Source organism: Pelobates fuscus, chromosome 10 (genome assembly GCF_036172605.1).
Source record: "Pelobates fuscus isolate aPelFus1 chromosome 10, aPelFus1.pri, whole genome shotgun sequence".
NCBI classification, from domain to species: Eukaryota; Metazoa; Chordata; class Amphibia; order Anura; family Pelobatidae; genus Pelobates; species Pelobates fuscus.
The window spans coordinates 151,158,573-151,179,813 of NC_086326.1; the positions used below are offsets into that span (position 1 = coordinate 151,158,573).

At 43.5% G+C, this 21,241-nt stretch overlaps 1 protein-coding gene across 1 annotated transcript; it reads right to left on the reverse strand.

The window, feature by feature from the left end:
• Positions 1-12,175: 12,175 nt before the first annotated feature.
• On the reverse strand, positions 12,176-20,835 carry LOC134575252 (zinc finger protein OZF-like). The gene is made up of 4 exons (XM_063434510.1): positions 20,715-20,835; positions 19,952-20,134; positions 19,751-19,874; positions 12,176-13,467 (listed from the first exon to the last, which is right to left on the reverse strand). The coding sequence occupies exons 1-4, from the start codon at positions 20,826-20,828 to the stop codon at positions 12,347-12,349; spliced, it is 1,542 nt and encodes a 513-aa protein (XP_063290580.1). The 5' UTR covers positions 20,829-20,835; the 3' UTR covers positions 12,176-12,346.
• Between the last annotated feature and the right edge of the window lie 406 nt (positions 20,836-21,241).

The window sequence follows — 21,241 nt, forward strand, 5'->3', positions numbered from 1 at the left end:
GTTGGGGTTTTTCAGCACAAAAAATGTGCTGAAAAACTCGGCTTATACTCGAGTATATACGGTATATATATATGCAATAGACAATCTGCATTATTATGTATTCGTTTTGGTTTTGAGGTCCCAACTGATCTGAAAATCCTATTGCTGCTAAGTATTGTATAATAAATTTTTTAAGCATCAGCACTTTAAAGGTGATATTTAAAATATGTAGGTAGTAGGATCAGGGAGCAGCGCCTGTGATGGAATTCCCACGCTCAGAGCGATATGGAGGAGGGAAGGAAAAAGACACTGATATAGTGTAGTATGTTGAGATACTCAGCTCCAGATATGTGCGCCTGGACGGTACAATCCCCGCCTATGGATATGTAGATGGTCCTTGGATGTCCTCAAAAAGGGGACCTACCCAGTGGTGGTAGGGTATATCTCCTTTCCAATGGCAGTAGGCCGGTATTCGAATAATTGGTGATATATAAAAAGGATAAAAACACAAAATAGTGCTCTCTGGATAATACAAAATACAATTATTAAAAAAAATGGAGGTATACTCACAAGTGCAGAGCAAATAGGATATTGCTCAATATATGTAGGCGTAGGTGGTATGATCCCCACCAAGGCTATCACTTGTCGCATCCTCAAGTGGGGGTGTTGGAGAGAGTAAAAGGAATTATATTGTAAAATAAAAAATAATAAAAAGGATAGGCTTGGAGGCTCCAATAGCATTAATGAGCTATCTTTATTGGAGATAAAAAAAAATCAGTAACATAAAACAGCTTTAAAAAACACTAACGCGTTTCTCCTGCAAAGAGGCTTTATCAAAGAGTTACAGCATCAGAGGCCTATCCTGTTTAAATAGCAGAAACAATTGATTACATCATCACAATTAGTGACATCATCAATCATGTGATACAGAAAACATATTAAAACATATTAAAACAAACAATAATACAGTGCAGATGGGAGGGGGACATAAAATGGGTATAAATTATCAAATGGATAAACATAAATCTTAAAATTGGGGAAGATAAAAGAAGAGGATGTGGTGGTTTTAAGAAGGGCACCAAGATGGCTGCCAGATTATGTTAATGGGGGACACCAACATGGCTGCCGCTGGCTTAAATTTCCCTATATCAAAAGTGTGGATGGAGTACCTAAATCCCTAGTATAGGGGATGGGGAGATGGAAGACATGTCTCCCGGATGAAAACGATTATTTTTAGGTGAAAGAAAGTAAAGGAAGACGGAATTTTGTTTTTTCAACTTCATCAAAAAAAAAATTAGAAAGAACAAACAAAATGGTGACCCCAACCCAAACCAACATGATCAACTGGGGAGGCGTCGCCATGGAGACCATCCTTACACAGTCTTGTAGTGCAGGGGGTATGACAGACATGACCTATGTCACATGACTGACCGGGTCACGTTGTCATGGAGATAGGAAACAGGGGGAGGAGACTGGCAGGAGGATTCTACCCCATAGGATCATGGGAAATGTAGTAAAAGGAACTAGACGTGAGAGTAAAATAACAGTACTAGGAGAATGGAACTTAGCAAACATTTAAAATATACAGAATAAAAACTCTGGGCAAGTGTAAAAAAGGGGTGATTAAAAATTTGTATAAAAGAAACAATAAATGTGAGAGACCTTGGGCCGTTCGATCACAAACGGAGTCATACATTGTTTATAAAAACACAATAAACACTATAGTACCCATGGCGAATGGAAAAGGGGTGTGGTCAAACATATTATACAATAAAGAGGACCAGGTAACATTATTATTTACAAAAAGTTATACAAATCAAAATCTACGTTTAACCCTTGGGGTCTCGAGGTGTCTAGTGTGAATACCCAATTCATCTCTTTTTTGCCTAGAAGTTTCAGGAGGGTGCCTCCTCGCCAGGAGGGGGATACTTTTTTTTTTTTTCTTCAATTCTTTATTTTTCGTGTGCATGGTATATCTTACATGCTGTAAAATGCCATGTTAGTTGTAACAAATGCATTGATAACTTTCAATATTGGTCAAATACATGGTAATTCGTAGTCTGCACATTTTTTTTTTTTAAAAACAAAAAATGAATAATATGACAATAGAGTAACACGGTAGTTCTACAGGTATGCATTGGAGTCAATGTGCGTGCCCTTACAGTGGCGATATAGTATATGCAGCGGGCAATAATTTGTCTGAGTAGTATCGTGTCGGTATGACCTGCTGCTTGTATATGCCTTGTCTAGTCGTCTATATAGAGTGCACGGTAGTCCGCTTATCTGGTGTGTGGGGTCTACCTGGGTACCTTACGTGGAGCGTTTCTTGGGGGGGGGGTTCGATAGGCTTGCGGTCTGTCAGACAGGTTAGTGTCCCCTGTAACCCTGGGGTGGGGGGGGGCGGTGTAGGGGCCAAGGGGTGAACCTCTTCCATGTGGCCTGGTCTCTGTTGGCGAGCTATGTGGGTGCGGAGGTTAATAAAGCAGTTTGACCGCTTAGTGGGCTTAGTAGAGTCCCGAGTAAAGGTTATAACGAGAAAAAAAAAAAATATATAAGCAATGCTAATCATAAAAAACATGGAAACAAGAAATACAATAAAAGAAAACCAGCGGAAAGCCAACTGGTTGTTTTTTCAGCGCCTCTTTACGAGATTAGAGGTGTACTGGGCTATACAGTCAGGGTGTCAGTCCCGTAATGCTTCCTCCAAGTATGGTGGAGGACGTCCCGTTGCAGGTGCTGGGCCTTCATGTGGTCGCTGCTACTTTCTCAGGTTTCCCTGTTCCTCGTGGGATGAAGGGGATCGTCTTCGCTGGGTCCCATCTCGGCGCCGCTACTGTTGTTGTTTCCTGTGCTGTGGTGGGCGGTAGCCCCTCCAGAGGCAGGCCCAGTAGCTTCAGCAAGGCCGGGCCTCTTGGATGTCCGAAATGGAGTGAGCCTTGTTGTCGTGTAGTACGTGTAGGGTGCGTGGCATGCGCCAGCGGTAGGTAATCTGCTTTTCTCGGAGCAGTTTGGTAACGGGTAGCAGGGACCTGCGCCATTGCAGAGTTTCCCCCGACAGGTCAGCAAAGAAGGACAGGGTCATCGATTCAAAGCTGTAGGTGGCAGCTCCCTTCAGGGTCGTGAGTACCGCTAGTTTGTCCGCCGCGCTTCTGTATTTCACCACCAGGTCACGGGGGGCCGCTTCAGGGGCTCTCCGGGGTTTTGGGACCCGGAAGGCCGCTTCAAAGCCGATGTTCCTGGCTTGCTTAGGTATCGATAGGGCTCCTGAGAGCCTTCGTAGTAGATGTGGGATTTCCTCAGTGGGTATGTCCTCCCGGATCCCGCGGATCTTTCGATTGTTGCGGCGTCTGTCATCCTCCAGTGCCGCGAAGCGTTGGTCAGTTTTGGCCTGCCTTTGCCGCAGTGCCTGTAGTTCCTGCCTGAGCTCTGTTATTTCTTGTGCCTGTCTCGTAGAGGCGACCTCGACCGCCTCAGTACGGCGTACCAGGCCCGTGAGGTCTGCACGTAGCTGAGCAACGTCCGCCTGGAGGGTTTTCTGTAGGTCCCCCAGGAGAGTCTTCAGCAACGTCGCTGTCACCTGTTCTGTAGCCGTCGTACTTGGCGCTGGTTGTTGGGATCTCGCTGGAGGTAAGGTAGTATCTTCCTCAGGGTAGAAATCCCCCGAGTAGTCAGAGAAGTCCTCGAGGTCGGCGGCCATCTTGGGGCCATATGCGCCGTGCGCCTGCTTGAAGAGATCCCGTATACTGGCCCCTTGGTTGGGTCGGTCCGGTTTTTGTTTTTTGGTTTTCCTTCCCATTTTCGTTCTGGGTTGTTTGGGTGATAGTATCAGTTTTAATGTGGCTGAAAATAGTCAGTTTGCTTTGGATAGGCACGGAGCCCATCTACCCTGCGTCCGTTCGGATCGGCTGCCAAGCTCCGCCCCTGGGGGGGATACTTTTTCTATGGCACAAAATGTTAAAAACTTGGGGTCTTTCTTGTGGATTAAAATTTTTTTGACACGGAATGGTTAATATCACCTTTTTTATGTTTCTACAATGCTCGGCCATGCGGATTTTTAAGCATCTTGTACTCATGCCAACATATTGCAGTTTGCATTCTAATAAATAAATGGCATTCTTGGAATTGCATGTAATAAAATCCTTTATTTTGTGTTCATAAGGGGAGTATTTTGATTTAAAAGTTGATGTGTTCGTTGTTGGTACTCCTGCATGCCAAGCATTATTTGCATTTGTAGAACCCTTTATGTTGGTTAAAGAAAGAAGGGGTATGGGAACTGTTTTTTTTTTGTATAGTTTTTGGTGAGGCAGGTTTTTAGGTTGGGGGCCCCCCTTAAACACGATAAATGTTTTTTCTGGTAGAAGTTTATTGAAAATGCCATCCTCTTTCAGAATATTCCAATGTTTTTTAATTTAAAACTTTTATTGTTGTAGTCTAAAACGATAGGGAGAGTAACCTCTTTGTGTGTTTTCGGATTGTTGTATCATAATAACTGCCTTCTATCTGCTTGATTTATTTCAGCAATTAAAGTGTCCATATATTTTTCATTATAGTTTTTCTCTTTTAATTTTTCCTTGAGATCTTTGGCTTGTTCATTAAAAACCTGATTATCATTACAATTACGTTTTAATCGTATAAGTTGGCTCTTTGGAATGCTGCGGAGGCGGAGCCACGGGGGATAATAGCAGCTGCTGAAGTCTATGAAAGTATTGGTGTGCACTCTTTAAAACAATGTTTTGGGGGCGGAGCTAAGCCACGGAGCTGAATGGCCGCATGCTGTCTGAGCTCCGGACAAAACTGCCAATTCCACCCTACTTACAGTGCCCAGATTCGGCAAAAAACCCGCAAAACACCAGTGCTGGCTGCAGCAGATAAGATGGGGCGGAAAACTAAAAAGCCCAAACCGGACAAGCCACGGCAAAACCCCAGCATCGGAGACCTATGGAGACAGGCCCGGACTGCGGTGGGCCCAAATATGGCCGCCCTCCAGGACGACAGCTCAGACATGTCCGATGATTTCACGACCGGAACAGAGGTAGAGCCCCTACCCGCACCAAAGGCCATTCACTCCACCTCCCCGCAACCCAACTCACCTCCGGTCACCATAGCGGTAATGAAGGACCTGCTGGCCGGAGTCCAACACGCCATTCAGGCAGATATGGCGAAAATACGCGCAGACCTACAGGGCCTGACAGGCCGCATCCATGCCCTGGAACAGGGATCCCTGCACACCAGCACGCACACCAAGCAACTGCAGCAGTTGGTTGCTGATCTACAACACCAGAACCTTAAGTTTGAACACCAATTCGCGGTTCTGGAAGACCAGAGGCGCAGCCAAAACATCAAGATTCGTGGGGTCGCAGAAGAGATGCCGGAGGAGGAATTGCCTCATTTCACAAGACGGCTACTCACGACCCTACTTACCTCTAAACAAGCTAAGCAGATAACCCCAGAAGGGATGTTTCAACTCCCAAGGCCTACTACAGCCCCTGCCACACAACCCAGGGACCTACTAGTACGTCTGCCGAACAGCAGGGATAAAGCTACAGTGCTGAACGCAACACGAAACCGTTCTCCCTACCTGTTCGAGAATATGTCGCTATCATTCTTCTCAGACCTTTCACGGTCCACAATGGCCTGGAGACGTTCCCTTCAGCCCTTCACGGCGCTTCTCCGTGTGCAAAATATCACATACAAGTGGAGGGGCTCCCGCGCATTACAACTCTCTCACGGAGATTCCCGGTACACCATCCAAGATATGCAGGGCGCGAGAGACCTACTTCCCACATTGGGCCTACGACAGGACTCCATACCACCGGCGGGACAACTCGCCAAACCCGCTACGCCCGGGATAGGAGACCCAGCAACGACACCACCATTTGTCCCCCGACAGCGTGAAGCACGAAAGAGCACAGCTGCCGCAACTTGAAGGGACTCAGATGGCTAGTTAGGCCACTTCTAGTTCTTCACGGGTCCCCAGGCCCAAAGACTGGCCCAGTGGGCTATACACGAGGAACTCTAAACGCACAGCAGTTTAAAGTGCACAAGTTCTGTTTTTTTCTTATTTTTTGTTTCTTGTATTTTGGCTACAACTGTTTTAATATTTTATTTCAGACACCTTTATATTAGCACAAGACACACATAATTTTCAAAGCTTGAAGACAGGGTGCCACCAGCTGTCCTGCCGCAGCAGCTATACCCACGGCTACACAATTACCCGATATACGCAGGGCCACCAAGAGAGCTTGACCTTCACTCTCCCCCCCCAGGGTAAACGGGGATACTTAATCTCCCTTTGTGCCACTAGCCACAGGATAACGGCACCACGCATGCACTCCACACATGCAAGCCACAGTTTGACCACACACATCACGCATAGGTGATGTCAAGTCCTGCAGAGACACCTAGATCTGAAGCGAAACGGTTGCAAGAATAGTTTACACGCTAGTCTCACGCTAATCTAACTTTTACTTCACGACCAAAGCTAGTGAATACCTACGTTGTTATTCATACTTAAATATAAAATGTGCTGTCTATACATAGCCATGTATCTGTCCTACGCTGATTGTTTATAATGTGCTTGATTCAGCTATCGTGGCGTCTCAAGCTTGTTTGTCATTTTTTGCACGTGAAAAATAAAGAATTTAAAAAAAAAAAAAACAATGTTTTGGTGTGCAATTTGCCATTGTCTATATAGATTTCAAGGTCTAAAAATTGTACCTTAGTGGTGCTTATTTCAGTGCTAAGCTTAATACCCCTATCATTGTCGTTTAAATATTGTAAAAAGTCATTAAGATCATTTGTTGTGCCTTCCCAAATAAAAAAACATATCGTCAATATATCTATGGTATAAAATAATATTGGATTTCCATTGTATTTTAGACCAAATATAGTTGTCTTCCCAATCGGCCATGAACAGATTGGCATAACTTGGTGCTACCTTCGTCCCCATAGCTGTGCCTTGTTGTTGCATATAAAATGAGTCATAAAACCAAAAATAATTATTATAAAGAATGATGTCCAGGCCCTCTAAAATAAAATTAGTTAGAGTATCTCTCTAAGATACGTTTTATAGCAGTGCATCCGAGGTGATGAGGTATAATGGTATAAAGGGACTGGACATCACTGGTAACTAAGATGTAATTTGGCTTCCACTTAAAATCATTTAAAATCTGTAGGAGACTCATACTATCTTTCAAGTATGATCTCATATTGGAGGTGTGTCCAAATATTCTGATAGGTTGGATAGGACTGAGTTGATGCCTGAAACTATAGGGCGGCCTGTTTTTTTTTTTTTTTTCATTTTTATGAATCTTGGGTAGGAAATAGATGACTGGTATAGTTGGATGGGTTATATTTATATAGGTGTATTCTTTTCTGTTAATAGTCTGCTGGTCTAGTCCTTTATTTAAAAGAATGGTTAAAACGTTTTTGATATTGGGGGTAGGGTCAGATAAAAGTTTCTTATATACCGATATTTAAAATATATTGGCACTTATAAGCAGTGCCACCTTGCTGGACAATATTGGTCAGTAGTGATTATAGCTCATCCCCAAACACTAGTGAGGGGTACAACAACAACAACAGTTTATTGTCACCAAAAATGCATATTTATAGGGATGATATAATTGGGAGTCCTGCACCAGTTAATCCGATAGACTGGAGTAGGCTCTGCCACAAGGGAAACAAAAAAACAAAGAAGTTTCAGTAAAGCAAACCGTTTTTAATTGAAAAGAACTGTAATAAATATAATCTCATTATTGTAAAAAAATTAAGGGCTATATTTACTAAAAAAGTGAATTCTGGTGTATTAGTAAGGGAATTGTAAAATCTTTTCTGAAATAGCTGAAGTAAAATAAATCACCAATTCAACTCTGCTACTTAAAGGACCACTACGTGCACCCAGACCACTTCAGCTCAATGAAGTGGTCTGGGTGCCAGGTCCATCTAGGGTTAACCCTGCAGCTGAAAACATATCAGTTTCAGAGAAATTGCTATGTTTACAATAGGGTTAATCCAGCCTCTAGTGGCTGTCTCACTGACAGCCGCTAGAGGCGCTTCCGCGATTCTCACTGAGTAAATCACAGTGAGAAGACGCTGGACGTCCATTGGAGCGCATTGAGTAATGCTTTCCTATGAGAGGTTTGAATGCACGCCCGGCTCTTGCCACGCATGTGCATTCGGATCTAACGGCAGAGGGAGTAGAGTTCCCCAGCGCCGAGGGAGCCCGGCGCTGGAGAAAGGTAAGTGGCTAAAGGGGTTTTAACCCCTTCAGCCCAGGGGGAGTGGGGCCCTGAGGGTGGGGGGTCCTAATGACCCTATAGTGCCAGGAACACAAGTTTGTTTTTCCTGGCACTATAGTGGTCCTTTAAGCTGTTACTTATAACAGTCAGTCAGAGTGCACCACAGCTGACACGAGCCAAGTATATAAAAGTCTGTACTTACACAGTAGATGGAACGGGACAGGTTTTTCTCCTCTCTGGATGATGAAATGGTTCCCTCGCTTGTGCAACAGTCACATTCACCAGAAGTTGTCCCCTTATGGTAATCACAGGACGGATAACTGCAGGCGGCAGTACACGTGATGTGGTAAACGTATGACTCACGTGCCAACAGAGAGGCCGCTGCGTGCCATAGACTCACCATCACTGAATTAGGCCAAAAGAGTTGGTTTAAATTTAGAAAAAAAAGTCTTACTCGGGTACAGTCACATCCTGGCTATTTCACCCAGAAATGTACAGTTCTGTTTTTAAATCACCAATGTTCACTGTTAGTGAGAACATTTATTTTTTTTTTCTAATAACTAACTGGGAATTTTTGGGAACTGCAAAGAATATAGCAAATTATAAGTAAAAAAAAAAAAGCCAAATCAAGAATATTCCTCAACTCAGCAGTTTGTTCTGTGGTAGAAGCTACAGGACCCCAGAAACATCTGGAACGTATGTGATTAAATTGCTGTACAAACACTTGGAACCAGGACCCGTGTGTGTGGAATGCCAGGAATGCTTCCAAGTAGCTAAGAGACATGTAGTGATAAGTAATAGCTTGCTAACTGGGTAATATTTGCTGCAGTTTGGGTGTAATTCTTGTATTTCCTCTGTACGTATGAACTACGTCATTTATGATATATAAGCTTTGTTAGCGGATGACTCATGGCTCAGTATTTTGCAGACGTTCCGCAGAATACGTTGTTTGTTTGTTTTTACAACGACATGTGTCCGGGGTGATTCTGTGTTACCTGATACCAAGAGCATTTGCTACAGTACTGCCAGAATATTTTGGTATATTGAATGGTCACATAGGTGCTGACCTCAACATGCAGCACATCCACTAACAGGTACTGAGTCATAGGTCTCTGTGGTGATGACCTCACAATGCACATCCAATCACAAAAGCCCAGTGGCAGGATATAATGGTGACATCACATGACGACCTCACAGTGCACATCCAATCACAGGATCACAAAGCCTACAGGTTTCATGTTGGATGAGTCTGGAGCAGATCACTAATGTCTTCTTTACAATGTTGGCAGGAAAGAGGTAGGCCGAGTACGATCCAATATAGTCAAACTGTGTGATGGAAATGGTCTGACCTTCTATTGTCATTGGAGTCATGTTCTAATAGACTACTAATGAAACCTGTACCTCGTGTGAATGGAGACAGGTCAATGCTGAGATTGGTAGTATGTAATTATAGGGGCAGTTACATTACAGGCATCGTTGTTGGGATATGATAAAGTAACCTATAGCTAATGGGAGTTAGCATTTTTGAAAGTGGGTGATGGAGACTACTACAGCTGTCATGATCTCCATTTATATAAATATATATGTGTGTGAAAGCAAGAGGGCTACACTCGCCTGAATATACCTTAGAAGGGTGCTACTGGGGCCAATTCATCCAACATACAGAGAATCCCAGGAGACAGGCTTTCAACAGTAAGTCTATGTTCTATGTTAGTGCAGTTTATTGCCAGTCTTATATTGTATTAAGTTCTTTATATGATCACACGAGCAGAATTTCCCCTTGCTGCGTCTGGGGCCTTGGTGCGTGTTCATTGATCCAATATTGCCTGCCTGCTGTGGCATGAGAGGCTCAGAAAGAACACAATGTATCTGTACTCACCACCATGTGTATACGATGCCCTCTCACACTATCATCTGGGATCAACTCTACCCCCAAACACTTGCTGCCATCTACTACTTTCTCATACAGTATATAATACGGAGCAGCTCTGTACTCACTGCCATTCACTGCTCTCAGGCCATATGTACACCGAGAGCAGCTCTGTACGCACTGCCATTCACTGCTCTCATACCATATGTACACCGATAGTAACTCTGTATGCATTGCCATTCACTGCTCTCATACCATATGTACACCGAGAGCCGCTCTGTACTCACTGCCATTCACTGCTCTCATACCATATGTACACCTAGAACCGCTCTGTACTCACTGCCATTCACTGCTCTCATACCATATGTACACCGATAGTAACTCTGTATGCATTGCCATTCACTGCTCTCATACCATATGTACACCGAGAGCAACTCTGTACGCACTGCCATTCACTGCTCTCATACCATATGTACACCGATAGTAACTCTGTATGCATTGCCATTCACTGCTCTCATACCATATGTACACCGAGAGCCGCTCTGTACTCACTGCCATTCACTGCTCTCATACCATATGTACACCGAGAGCAACTCTGTACGCACTGCCATTCACTGCTCTCATACCATATGTACACCGATAGTAACTCTGTACGCATTGCCATTCACTGCTCTCATACAATATGTACACCGATAGTAACTCTGTACGCATTGCCATTCACTGCTCTCATGGCATATGTACACCGAGAGCCGCTCTGTACTCACTGCCATTCACTGCTCTCATACCATATGTACACCTAGAACCGCTCTGTACTCACTGCCATTCACTGCTCTCATACCATATGTACACCGATAGTAACTCTGTACGCATTGCCATTCACTGCTCTCATACAATATGTACACCGATAGTAACTCTGTACGCATTGCCATTCACTGCTCTCATGCCATATGTACACCGAGAGCCGCTCTGTACTCACTGCCATTCACTGCTCTCATACCATATGTACACCTAGAACCGCTCTGTACTCACTGCCATTCACTGCTCTCATACCATATGTACACCTAGAACAGCTCTATACGCACTGCCATTCACTGCTCTCATACCATATGTACACGTAGAACAGCTCTGTACGCACTGCCATTCACTGCTCTCATGCCATATGTACACCGAGAGCAACTCTGTATTTACTGCCATTCACTGCTCTCATACCATATGTACACCGATAGTAACTCTGTACGCATTGCCATTCACTGCTCTCATACCATATGTACACGTAGAACAGCTCTGTACGCACTGCCATTCACTGCTCTCATACCATATGTACACCGATAGTAACTCTGTACGCATTGCCATTCACTGCTCTCATACCATATGTACACCTAGAACAGCTCTATACGCACTGCCATTCACTGCTCTCATACCATATGTACACGTAGAACAGCTCTGTACGCACTGCCATTCACTGCTCTCATGCCATATGTACACCGAGAGCAACTCTGTATTTACTGCCATTCACTGCTCTCATACCATATGTACACCGATAGTAACTCTGTACGCACTGCCATTCACTGCTCTCATACCATATGTACACCGATAGTAACTCTGTATTTACTGCCATTCACTGCTCTCATACCATATGTACACGTAGAACAGCTCTGTACGCACTGCCATTCACTGCTCTCATGCCATATGTACACCGAGAGCAACTCTGTATTTACTGCCATTCACTGCTCTCATACCATATGTACACCGATAGTAACTCTGTACGCACTGCCATTCACTGCTCTCATACCATATGTACACCGATAGTAACTCTGTATTTACTGCCATTCACTGCTCTCATACCATATGTACACCGAGAGCAACTCTGTGTTTACTGCCATTCACTGCTCTCATACCATATGTACACCGATAGTAACTCTGTATTTACTGCCATTCACTGCTCTCATACCATATGTACACGAGAGCAGCTCTGTATTTACTGCCATTCACTGCTCTTACATCTCAGAACATTTTAGGGCTTGGATTATCCCATTAATTTTCACATGTGAAATAAGCTTTGCCTTTAGCATAAACATTTCCAATATACAGATAAAAAAATATTTTTATTCACAGGCTGTAGTTTTTAATGTAACTCAAGATATATTTCGTGATGAAATCATTTCACACGTTTAAGACTTAAGTATAAAACCTTTTCTGTGTTACATGATTTCCATGGTGGCTATAATGTTTTCGTATTCTGAACAGAACCAAAGTGTCAGTGCACAGTTTTTTGATGGAAACGAAGATGTGGTTGCTGAGAAAAGCATTTCCCACATGTAGTGCATCTATAGGGTTTCTCCCCAGTGTGGATTCTTTCATGAGTTACAAGAATTGATTTACGGCTAAAGCATTTCCCACATTCAGAACAAGAAAAAGGTTTCAATCCAGTGTGAGTTTTCCTGTGACGAAAAAGATAATTCTTATGGGTAAAGCATTTGCCACATTCAGGACAGGAGTACGGTCTCTCCCCAGTGTGCATTCTTTGATGAATTGCAAGAATTGATTTATGGCCAAAACTTTTCCCACAATCAGAACATGAAAAAGATTTAAAGCCTGGATGAGTTTTAATGTGACGAACAAGATAACTCTTACAGGTAAAGCATTTGTCACATTCAGTACAGGAATAAGGTTTCGAAGCAGCATGGATTCTACTATGATTATGAAGATAGGATTTCTGGCTAAAGGATTTGCTGCATTCGAGACATGTATATGGTTTTTCCTCAGCCTGTAGTTTTGCTTCTGTGTGAACACGTTGATGATTCTCAAGATCGGAATTCTGTCTGAAACATTTCCCACATTCAGAACAACAATATGGTTTTGCTCCCGTGTGAAGTTTTTGATGCCTTACGAGAAGTGATTTTTGGCTAAAACCTTTCCCACATTCAGAACAAGGAAATGGTCTTTTAATTGTGAGATTTTTAATAATACATGATTCCTCTTTATTATCAATAGATGGATGTGTATGTTTAGTGGCTTGATTAATGTTAAAATCTGTAAGATTTTCTTCTTTACATGATGCAGGTTCCTTAATATCAGTAGACAGAGATTCTGTTTGTACAGAGATTCTGTCTGTGGGTGGATTAATGTCGGTGTCTGCAAGCTCTCTTTGTTTACATGAAGATGGAGATTCTGTCTGTGTATGTTCTGTGGGTGGATTCGTGTCAGAATCCAGGAGATTTTCTTCTTTACATGAGGTTGATTGATCAGAAATATTTATCACTCTGTTGCCTGTACGTTCTGCTCCAAAATTACATTCAGATATCTTTTTTTCTTGGCGAAGACAAGAAGGTGCCACGATATGGGTTTCTAATGAAGACATTTTGGCCTTGGCTAAATCTGTTGGATAGAAACGTACAAAAAGAAAATAGTTAAATGCTAAAATTCCTATTAAAAGGAAAAAATATATATTTTGACTTTCACTAAGTATTCTAATGTATACACACATATTTCTAAGAAAATAGAAATTGGCACTTTTGTAAATGAACCTTGTTATACCCCCCTGGCGGTCAATCAGACTGTCAGTTCTGTTGTCCTGTTACTTCCTGGTTGGTTTAGCTCAGTGGAGATAAACTCAAGAGGCAGCAATTGCCCACAGTACATGCCTTGCAAAGACTTCTCATTGAGCTGTATTGGGAGTCTGTGATTGGACAGCCACAGAAACTCTTGGCAGGGTTAAAGCAGGGAGGCCTTGCTAAGGCAGTGGACCAGCGATATGCAGCTTTTCAAGCCTTTTTTTAGATATAAACCCAATGGAAAAAATGCAGAATTAAATGCATGTATGTTTTCATTTGGGGTATATCTACTAAACAGCGATTTTATTTATTTTTGCATTAGGGCAGTGGAGTGTCCCTTTAAATATAGCTTTGCCACATGTACAATAAAAGTTCAGATCTGTAAAGTTGTAGTTTATTGCATTTATGTCTGGGGGGAGAGGAGGAAATGACGATGTTTACATGAAGCTGCAGACTAAGACACAACTGTGGTTAAAGGGACACTATAGTCACCAGAACAACTACAGCTTATTGAATTTGTTCTGGTGTGTAGAATCATTACCTTCAGGCTTTTTGCTGTAAACACTGTCTTTTCAGAGAAAATGCAGTGTTTACATTACAGCCTAGTGATAACTTCACTGGCCATTCCTCAGATGGCTGTTAGAGATTCTTCCTGGGTCATGGCTGCCTAAAATGCATCCAAACATTCAGTGTCTCCGCCCTCTGCATGCAGACACTGAACTTTCCTCATAGAGATTCATTGATTCAATTCATCTCTATAGGGGGCGGGGCCGCTCGGACGCCACAAGCATGAGCTCCTGCACTATGCTGCTCAAAAAGCCCTAAAATAATCACTTAAGGGCACGGTACCCCACCACTAATGAAAGGAGAATGGTGCCAGCATACCTCGAAGCCTGCATGATGCCCGACGCAAGCCAGGCAAGATGCGAAGACCGGAACCGGCCTACACGTGGCAGAGCACCAGAATGCTGGCGGCCATTGCTGGCAACGCGGCGCAGAGACATCCCGCGACAGATATCTGGACAGGGGAAGATACCGGGCCCGGGGCACGGCCCTGCCCTCCCCCCCCACCCCCAGTGGCCGGCGGGGGATATCCCGGCTTCCAGGCGGCGGCGCGGACCACAACGGAGATACCCGCATGGTTCGGATGCCGACCGCCTGCACTGGCACCGGCTGACAGTACTCCCACAAAATGGAAGGGTGACACTGGAGAATACTGGCTATGGAGGGCCATATTGAACGGCCCATGCGGACCTGAGCACTGCCGAGCGCTGAATGGAGCCCCCGTGATGACTGCCTGCCCACTGGAGGACGCCCCAGCCCCTGGGTATGTGGGGTCCCCAGACGGCAGTGTCCCTGAGGCCGAGAGCCCGGTGGGGCGGGCCTGCGCGGCCCCTCCGGCGGACCGGTGGCTGGGTGCGCGCCAGCTCTACGACAGTGGCCAGCACCGGGTGAGACAGTGGGCAACCCGCTCCTCTGAGTCCGGGATCTTGGGAGGTGCAGGGAGCGAGGGGCCCGTGGACTCTAGGTGTGGGAGTCGGATGGATAGCCCCTGCCCCTGAGTGCCCACAGGGCTACGGAGGACCCTGGTGACGGACTGGGGTTGTTGCGGGGAGGACAGACGGAGGCTCGGCGCCCCAGGAACGATGAGGCAGCAGGGTAAAGAGCGGCCCTCAGTGCTTTAGTCACATGGACAGACCAACCCTGCAACCATTAACAGCCCCTGATTATGTCTATCCACTCCCCTATGGGTTTGCGTTTAAGACTCAAAGCTGAAACAGTTTGTAGTTTTGCTTGTTGAGGGAAATGATATTAGACTATAACTGTAATACAGCCGTTTTCTTCTGCATACTAGTTCACCAGATAGCTTCATAATGTATTTCTGCACAGCAGTTTTATCTACAGCATATTAAGCCTGACAAGCAGCATTGCCCTTAGAGGCCAAAGAACGAGAACAATTGCATGTTCAAATGATAGTTCAGCATACTCTGTTGTATAATACTAGTGAGGAGAACTATAAAGCATACACTATGCCCTAGTAGGGAAGTCTACGAAACATATACCGTATATACTCGAGTATAAGACGAGTTTTTCAGCACATTTTTTGTGCTGAAAAACCCCCACTCGTCTTATACTCGAGTCAGTTGTCTGTATTATGGCAATTTTCATTGCCATAATACAGACATGGACCGGGGGCTGGCAGGAAGCTGTTACTTACCTTCACCGCAGCTCCTGTCAGCTCCCTTCTCTCTCCTCCGTCCGTGCAGCTCCCAGGTCAGCTCCCTCTGCAACTCTCGCGAGAGCCGCAGGGTCAGAGCGTTGCCACGGGTTACCGTGGCAACGCTCCGCGCGGCCGCGAGACTTGCAGAGGAAGCTGACCTGGGAGCTGCACGGACGGAGGAGAGAGAAGGGAGCTGACAGGAGCTGCGGTGAAGGTAAGTTACAGCTTCCTGCCAGCCCCCCTCCTACAGCCCATCCACTGGACCACCAGGGAGTGAGAGCCCCCCTCCCTGGCCAGCTAACAAGCAGGGAGGGGGGACGAAAAAATAAATAAAAAAAATAATAATAATAAAATAAAAAAATAATAATAAGAAAAAAAATAATAACATTTAAAAAAATATATATTATAATAATAATTAAATAATAATAATTAATAAAATGCCCACCCCCACCAATGCTCTGCACTCACACACACACACACTGCACTCACACACACACACACTGCACTCACACACACTGCACTCACACACACTGCACTCACACACACACACACTCATACACACACTGCACTGCATTCATTATATACACACTGCATACACACTGCACTCACACACACACACACTGCACTCACACACACTGCATTCATACACACACTCATACACACACTGCACTGCATTCATTATATACACACACTGCATACACACTGCACTCATACATACACACTGCACTCATATACACACACTGCATACACACACTGCACTCATACATACACACTGCACTCATACATACACACTGCACTCATACATACACACTGCATTCATACATACACACTGCATTCATACATACACACTGCATTCACACTGCACTGCATTCATTATATACACACTGCACTCACACACTGCATTCATTATATACACACTGCATACACACTGCACTCATACACACACTGCACTCATATACACACACTGCACTCCATTCATTATATACACACTGCATTCATACACACACTGCATACACACACAGCATTCATATACACACTGCATTCATACACACACACACACTGCATTCATTATATACACACACTGTAAATAAATATTCAGTTAATATAACTTTTTTAGGATCTAATTTTATTTAGAAATTTACCAGTAGCTGCTGCATTTTCCACCCTAGTCTTATACTCGATTCAATAAGTTTTCCCAGTTTTTTGGGGTAAAATTAGGGGCCTCGGCTTATATTCGGGTCGGCTTATACTCGAGTATATACGGTACTTTGATATATTAAGTCAGGGCTCTGTACATTAACTGACATGTTAGACGTGCCTATGCACAGGTAACAACTGGTCTAGGACACGGGTTTACGCCGCGCTCATGTTAACATGTTACTGGATATAAAAAGAGCTTTTAAGCCAGGCGCAATGCTATCAGGCGCAATACAGACATAAATTGGGTTTTATCTGAAACAAAAATAACTGTTATGAAGCTTATATACACTTAATTTAATTATTTACATGTTTATTAAATTACGTATATTGCTACCCACGCTGAAAGCGCCATACCACGCACAGTTAGACATGGGTATTGCTCAGAGGACTAATAAGCCTGTAAAATGCGTTACTTTACCTGTCAAATGCCTTTGATATACCATATGTTACAAAGTCACTGTACATCTCAATTATTCTATTGCTTGTTTATTCTGATTTATAAGCCTCTGCGCAGGCAACCATATGTTATTTTCAGATTCGTAAAATGTCTGCGACATTAATAAACATATTTAAAACAATTCATCTCTATGAGGTGATGCTGATTGGCCAGGGCTGTGTTTGAATCATGCTGGCTCTGCCCCTGATCTGCCTCCTTCTCAGTCTCAGCCAATCCTATGGGGAAGCATTGTGATTGGATCAGGCTACCAATTCTGCTGATGTCAGCAGACAGGTTTTAACTATTGACTATTCTGAGTCAAACAGCATGTAGAGCTACAGCTTCAGGCTTGAATACAAGTAAGATTTTAGTATATTTAGGGAGGCATGAGGGGCCCAGATGGTGGTTTTAACACTATAGGGTCAGGAATACATGTTTGATCCTTTAAGTTGCACAAAGTATGTGGGCTGTCAGAACAACTGTGATTTTACGTGAATGTACGATGAGGTCATTAATTAATTATTGTTGCTTATTGTTTTCCAGCATTTGGGTTGTTACTTGTTTTACTCTTTCTTTCGTTCTCTATATTCTTTCATCCATCAATAGCTTGTTATGTTAATGGCTGCCGACAAACCGTTACGAATGTCAGAGCAATCACACTGTTCCAATAACTTTAAACAGCACTTTGTAAATAAAAATAAATAAAAAAAAAGTCAAACATAAGCAATCGATCATTTTTAAGATTTATAGACACATTAATGGAGCCATTTTATACTTATTGATTCAGCATCAAAAAAGACTAAATAAACCACCAACGTCACCTTTCAACTATTTAACAAACACCTTGAAAATGTGCAAACAGTTTGCACTTGAGCAGAACAAACACACTCCTGAGATGAAGACATTTGGAAGAAATGGCGCCAAACTTATACAAATGATACAGGCTTGATCAATGTCTGCTTGTTAGAACACAAAAACACACTTGTACACTTTACCCTAAATGAACAACCTTAAAGAAACACACAAGTATCAATGTCTGTTCAGAACACACCAGATTAGTGAATGACAGGTCACCTTTTATAGTCATTAAACCACTAAAATGGAGACAAGTAGGTCGGCTACCAACAAGGATACATTGTGTTTAAGGACTAGCCAGATGAGAAGAGGTCACAGATATCCTCAAGATCCCCCTTAGAAGCCAATAACCTGGACCCCTGGGATTCTGCATCGGAGAGTTTTAATTCAGAGGGGTGTGGACATACATGGGAGGTGTCAGTCTTCTTGAGTTATAGAATCTTAACAAGGATGACTTTGCTGTAAGGTCTCGGACTAATAGGGCAGTACCTGTGATGGAACAAATGGTGAGCTGCATTTATATTCTCCCCTCTGGCAACTTTCAAACTTGCCGGGCATTAACAATGGGATGGACACCCGCAGTTTCTCATATAGAAATTCACAAACAATTTCACTCAATCAACATGCGGGTTGTTGGTGTGCTACCTTTCCTGGCATCCCTCATGGCTATATCCCTCCACTATGTTTGAGGAAGGTTAATTCCCACATGGATGGCTGGTGGTTTACACTTGGAAACATCAATAGGTAATATCTAATTGTGTATCACCACATTTACCCCTGATAATCATCTCCTATATCTGAAAATAGATAGAATTTATAATACACTTATCTACAGTAGCAATCAGGATGGCACTTAATGATGTACACTCATGTTCCCTCACCGACTCAGAGGGGACAAAGGCCATGGGTGGAGACAATCATCAGTTAAATGGCCTACAATCATGCAAATCCCAGGTCACAAGCCTTGGCTGAGTGTACCTTTGCTGTACTCAAATCATGTTTTATGGACTCTAGAAGGGTTCTCCTCTACTTTCCTTGAAAGGTAATTAACATTACCACATCTTACTGTTTGCACAATCTTGCACAGTGAGATGGCCTTCTGTGGGATGTTCTCCTGGACTTGCATCTCAATGGGGAGCCACCAGAACATTAGATATGCTGCTTAAAGGTTCCAGTGAACAATTAGGTTTAGACAAGCAATACTCAAAACTCGTATATGTTGAGCTATGTAAAATACAGTATTACAACTAATACCGAAATAATAAATACAGTTCAAATGTACTGTATGAACAACATTAATGACAGAACACACAAAATTTGCATGCAAAAATATATATTATTGTAGAGATTTTTCTTTTTTAAATAAATTGTGACATAGAATGCACATCCTCTTACCCAGTGAGCCGAGGGGCTTTTGGTTCTCTGTCAAGATGTCCTTGTAGAGATCCTTGTGTCCTTCTATAAACTCCCACTCCTCCATGGAGAAATAGACAGTGACATCCTCACATCTTATAGGAACCTGACACACACAATGACACAGTTACCATCCAGACACATCCCTTCTACTGGATGATGTCCCATTCCTAGCAGCCTCACCTCTCTAGTCAGCAGATCAATTATCTGATTAGTCAGCTCGAGGATCTTCTGCTCATGGTTTCTCTCATCTATCAGTGAGTGAGTTGTAGGAACAGTGCTGGGGCTCTGGGATCTGGTGAATCCTCCACACAAAGGATGACAAATGTTGTGTCTCCGAACAGGCATCTTCACAACCACATGATCCTACACATTAAGAAAAGCATAAATGCAGATTCCACTACAAGACATGAGAATTTTGTAGCACAAGTCCACTCTCTGTTACCCCATTCATACAATGTTAACATCCGTTCTATTGCCTGACATTAGGAAACTTCACTGCACTGGACATAGACACATATCAGTACTATCAGGGTTATTCACTAAAGTGAGAGTTGTTGGGAATTTCAAAGTAGCCAAACTGACCACATTTTCATAACTTTTCTTTATGAACCTTTGTAGTGGTATCGATCACAGGCCCGGACTGGCCATTGAGCAAACCGGTCACATGCCCAGTGGACCGTGATGGCCATGGGCAGTGGCAGACAGAAGAGATCAATAGATTGGATCTCTCTGACTCTTCTCGAGCGCAGGCCCAGAGAAGAGGACCCATTGCCCTTCACCTATCCACACCAGTACTGCAACATCACCAAATCCCAACCTGCCATCAGTTTCTAATATCCCCACTTTTACCCCTATTCCCTTTAATACAAACCCTATCCTACATAACTGCCTATATTCCCCCTCCCCCATTATTATACCATTTTCACATCAAAGAATCCCTCACCTCTCCAGTCAGCAGGTAGATGATCTCCAGGGTCAGATCCAAGATCTTCTGAGCCGCCCAATTCCTGTCCGTCTCCATTGTTATGGTGTTAGTCAGATAGCTCACAGACGGCATGATATGTGGTCTGATCTCTGTAATGAGTGAGACATATTGGATGATATTAATTCACAGTAAAATGTTGTAAATTAAACGGCAGCCTTCCTGTCGGCAGCACTAAACAGGATATGTTTGAGGGAATGTGATTAGTTTCTTCTGCTCGGTTTATCCTAGCTAGACTCATTCCTCCGTAGATAAATAGAGATGGAGATACCATGCTGGGGTTCTGGGTCCTGTAGGTGTTCACCAGGTCTCTTTGCAGCAATATAATCCTAAACCTGGGAAAGAAAGTGTGTAATACAGAATAAATGAGGACTAGCCCCCATGCCAGGCCTCTCTCAACAACCAATGTCCAGGCAGGGCTGGAGATGTTCTGTTATGGGAAAAGTGTCATTGTGATCACAGCATTACTACACTACAGACCCCTCTCA

What these genes read in the sequence shown, in the direction of transcription:
- LOC134575252 (XM_063434510.1), bottom strand. Translation starts at nt 20,828, where the DNA reads ATGCCGTCTGTGAGCTATCTGACTAACACCATAACAATGGAGACGGAC. An exon ending in TCTACCTGCTGACTGGAGAG is followed by an intron (nt 20,135 to 20,714) that starts GTGAGGGATTCT and finishes CTTAATGTGTAG; the next exon opens with GATCATGTGGTTGTGAAGAT. An exon ending in AAAGCCCCTCGGCTCACTGG is followed by an intron (nt 13,468 to 19,750) that starts GTAAGAGGATGT and finishes TCTATCCAACAG; the next exon opens with ATTTAGCCAAGGCCAAAATG.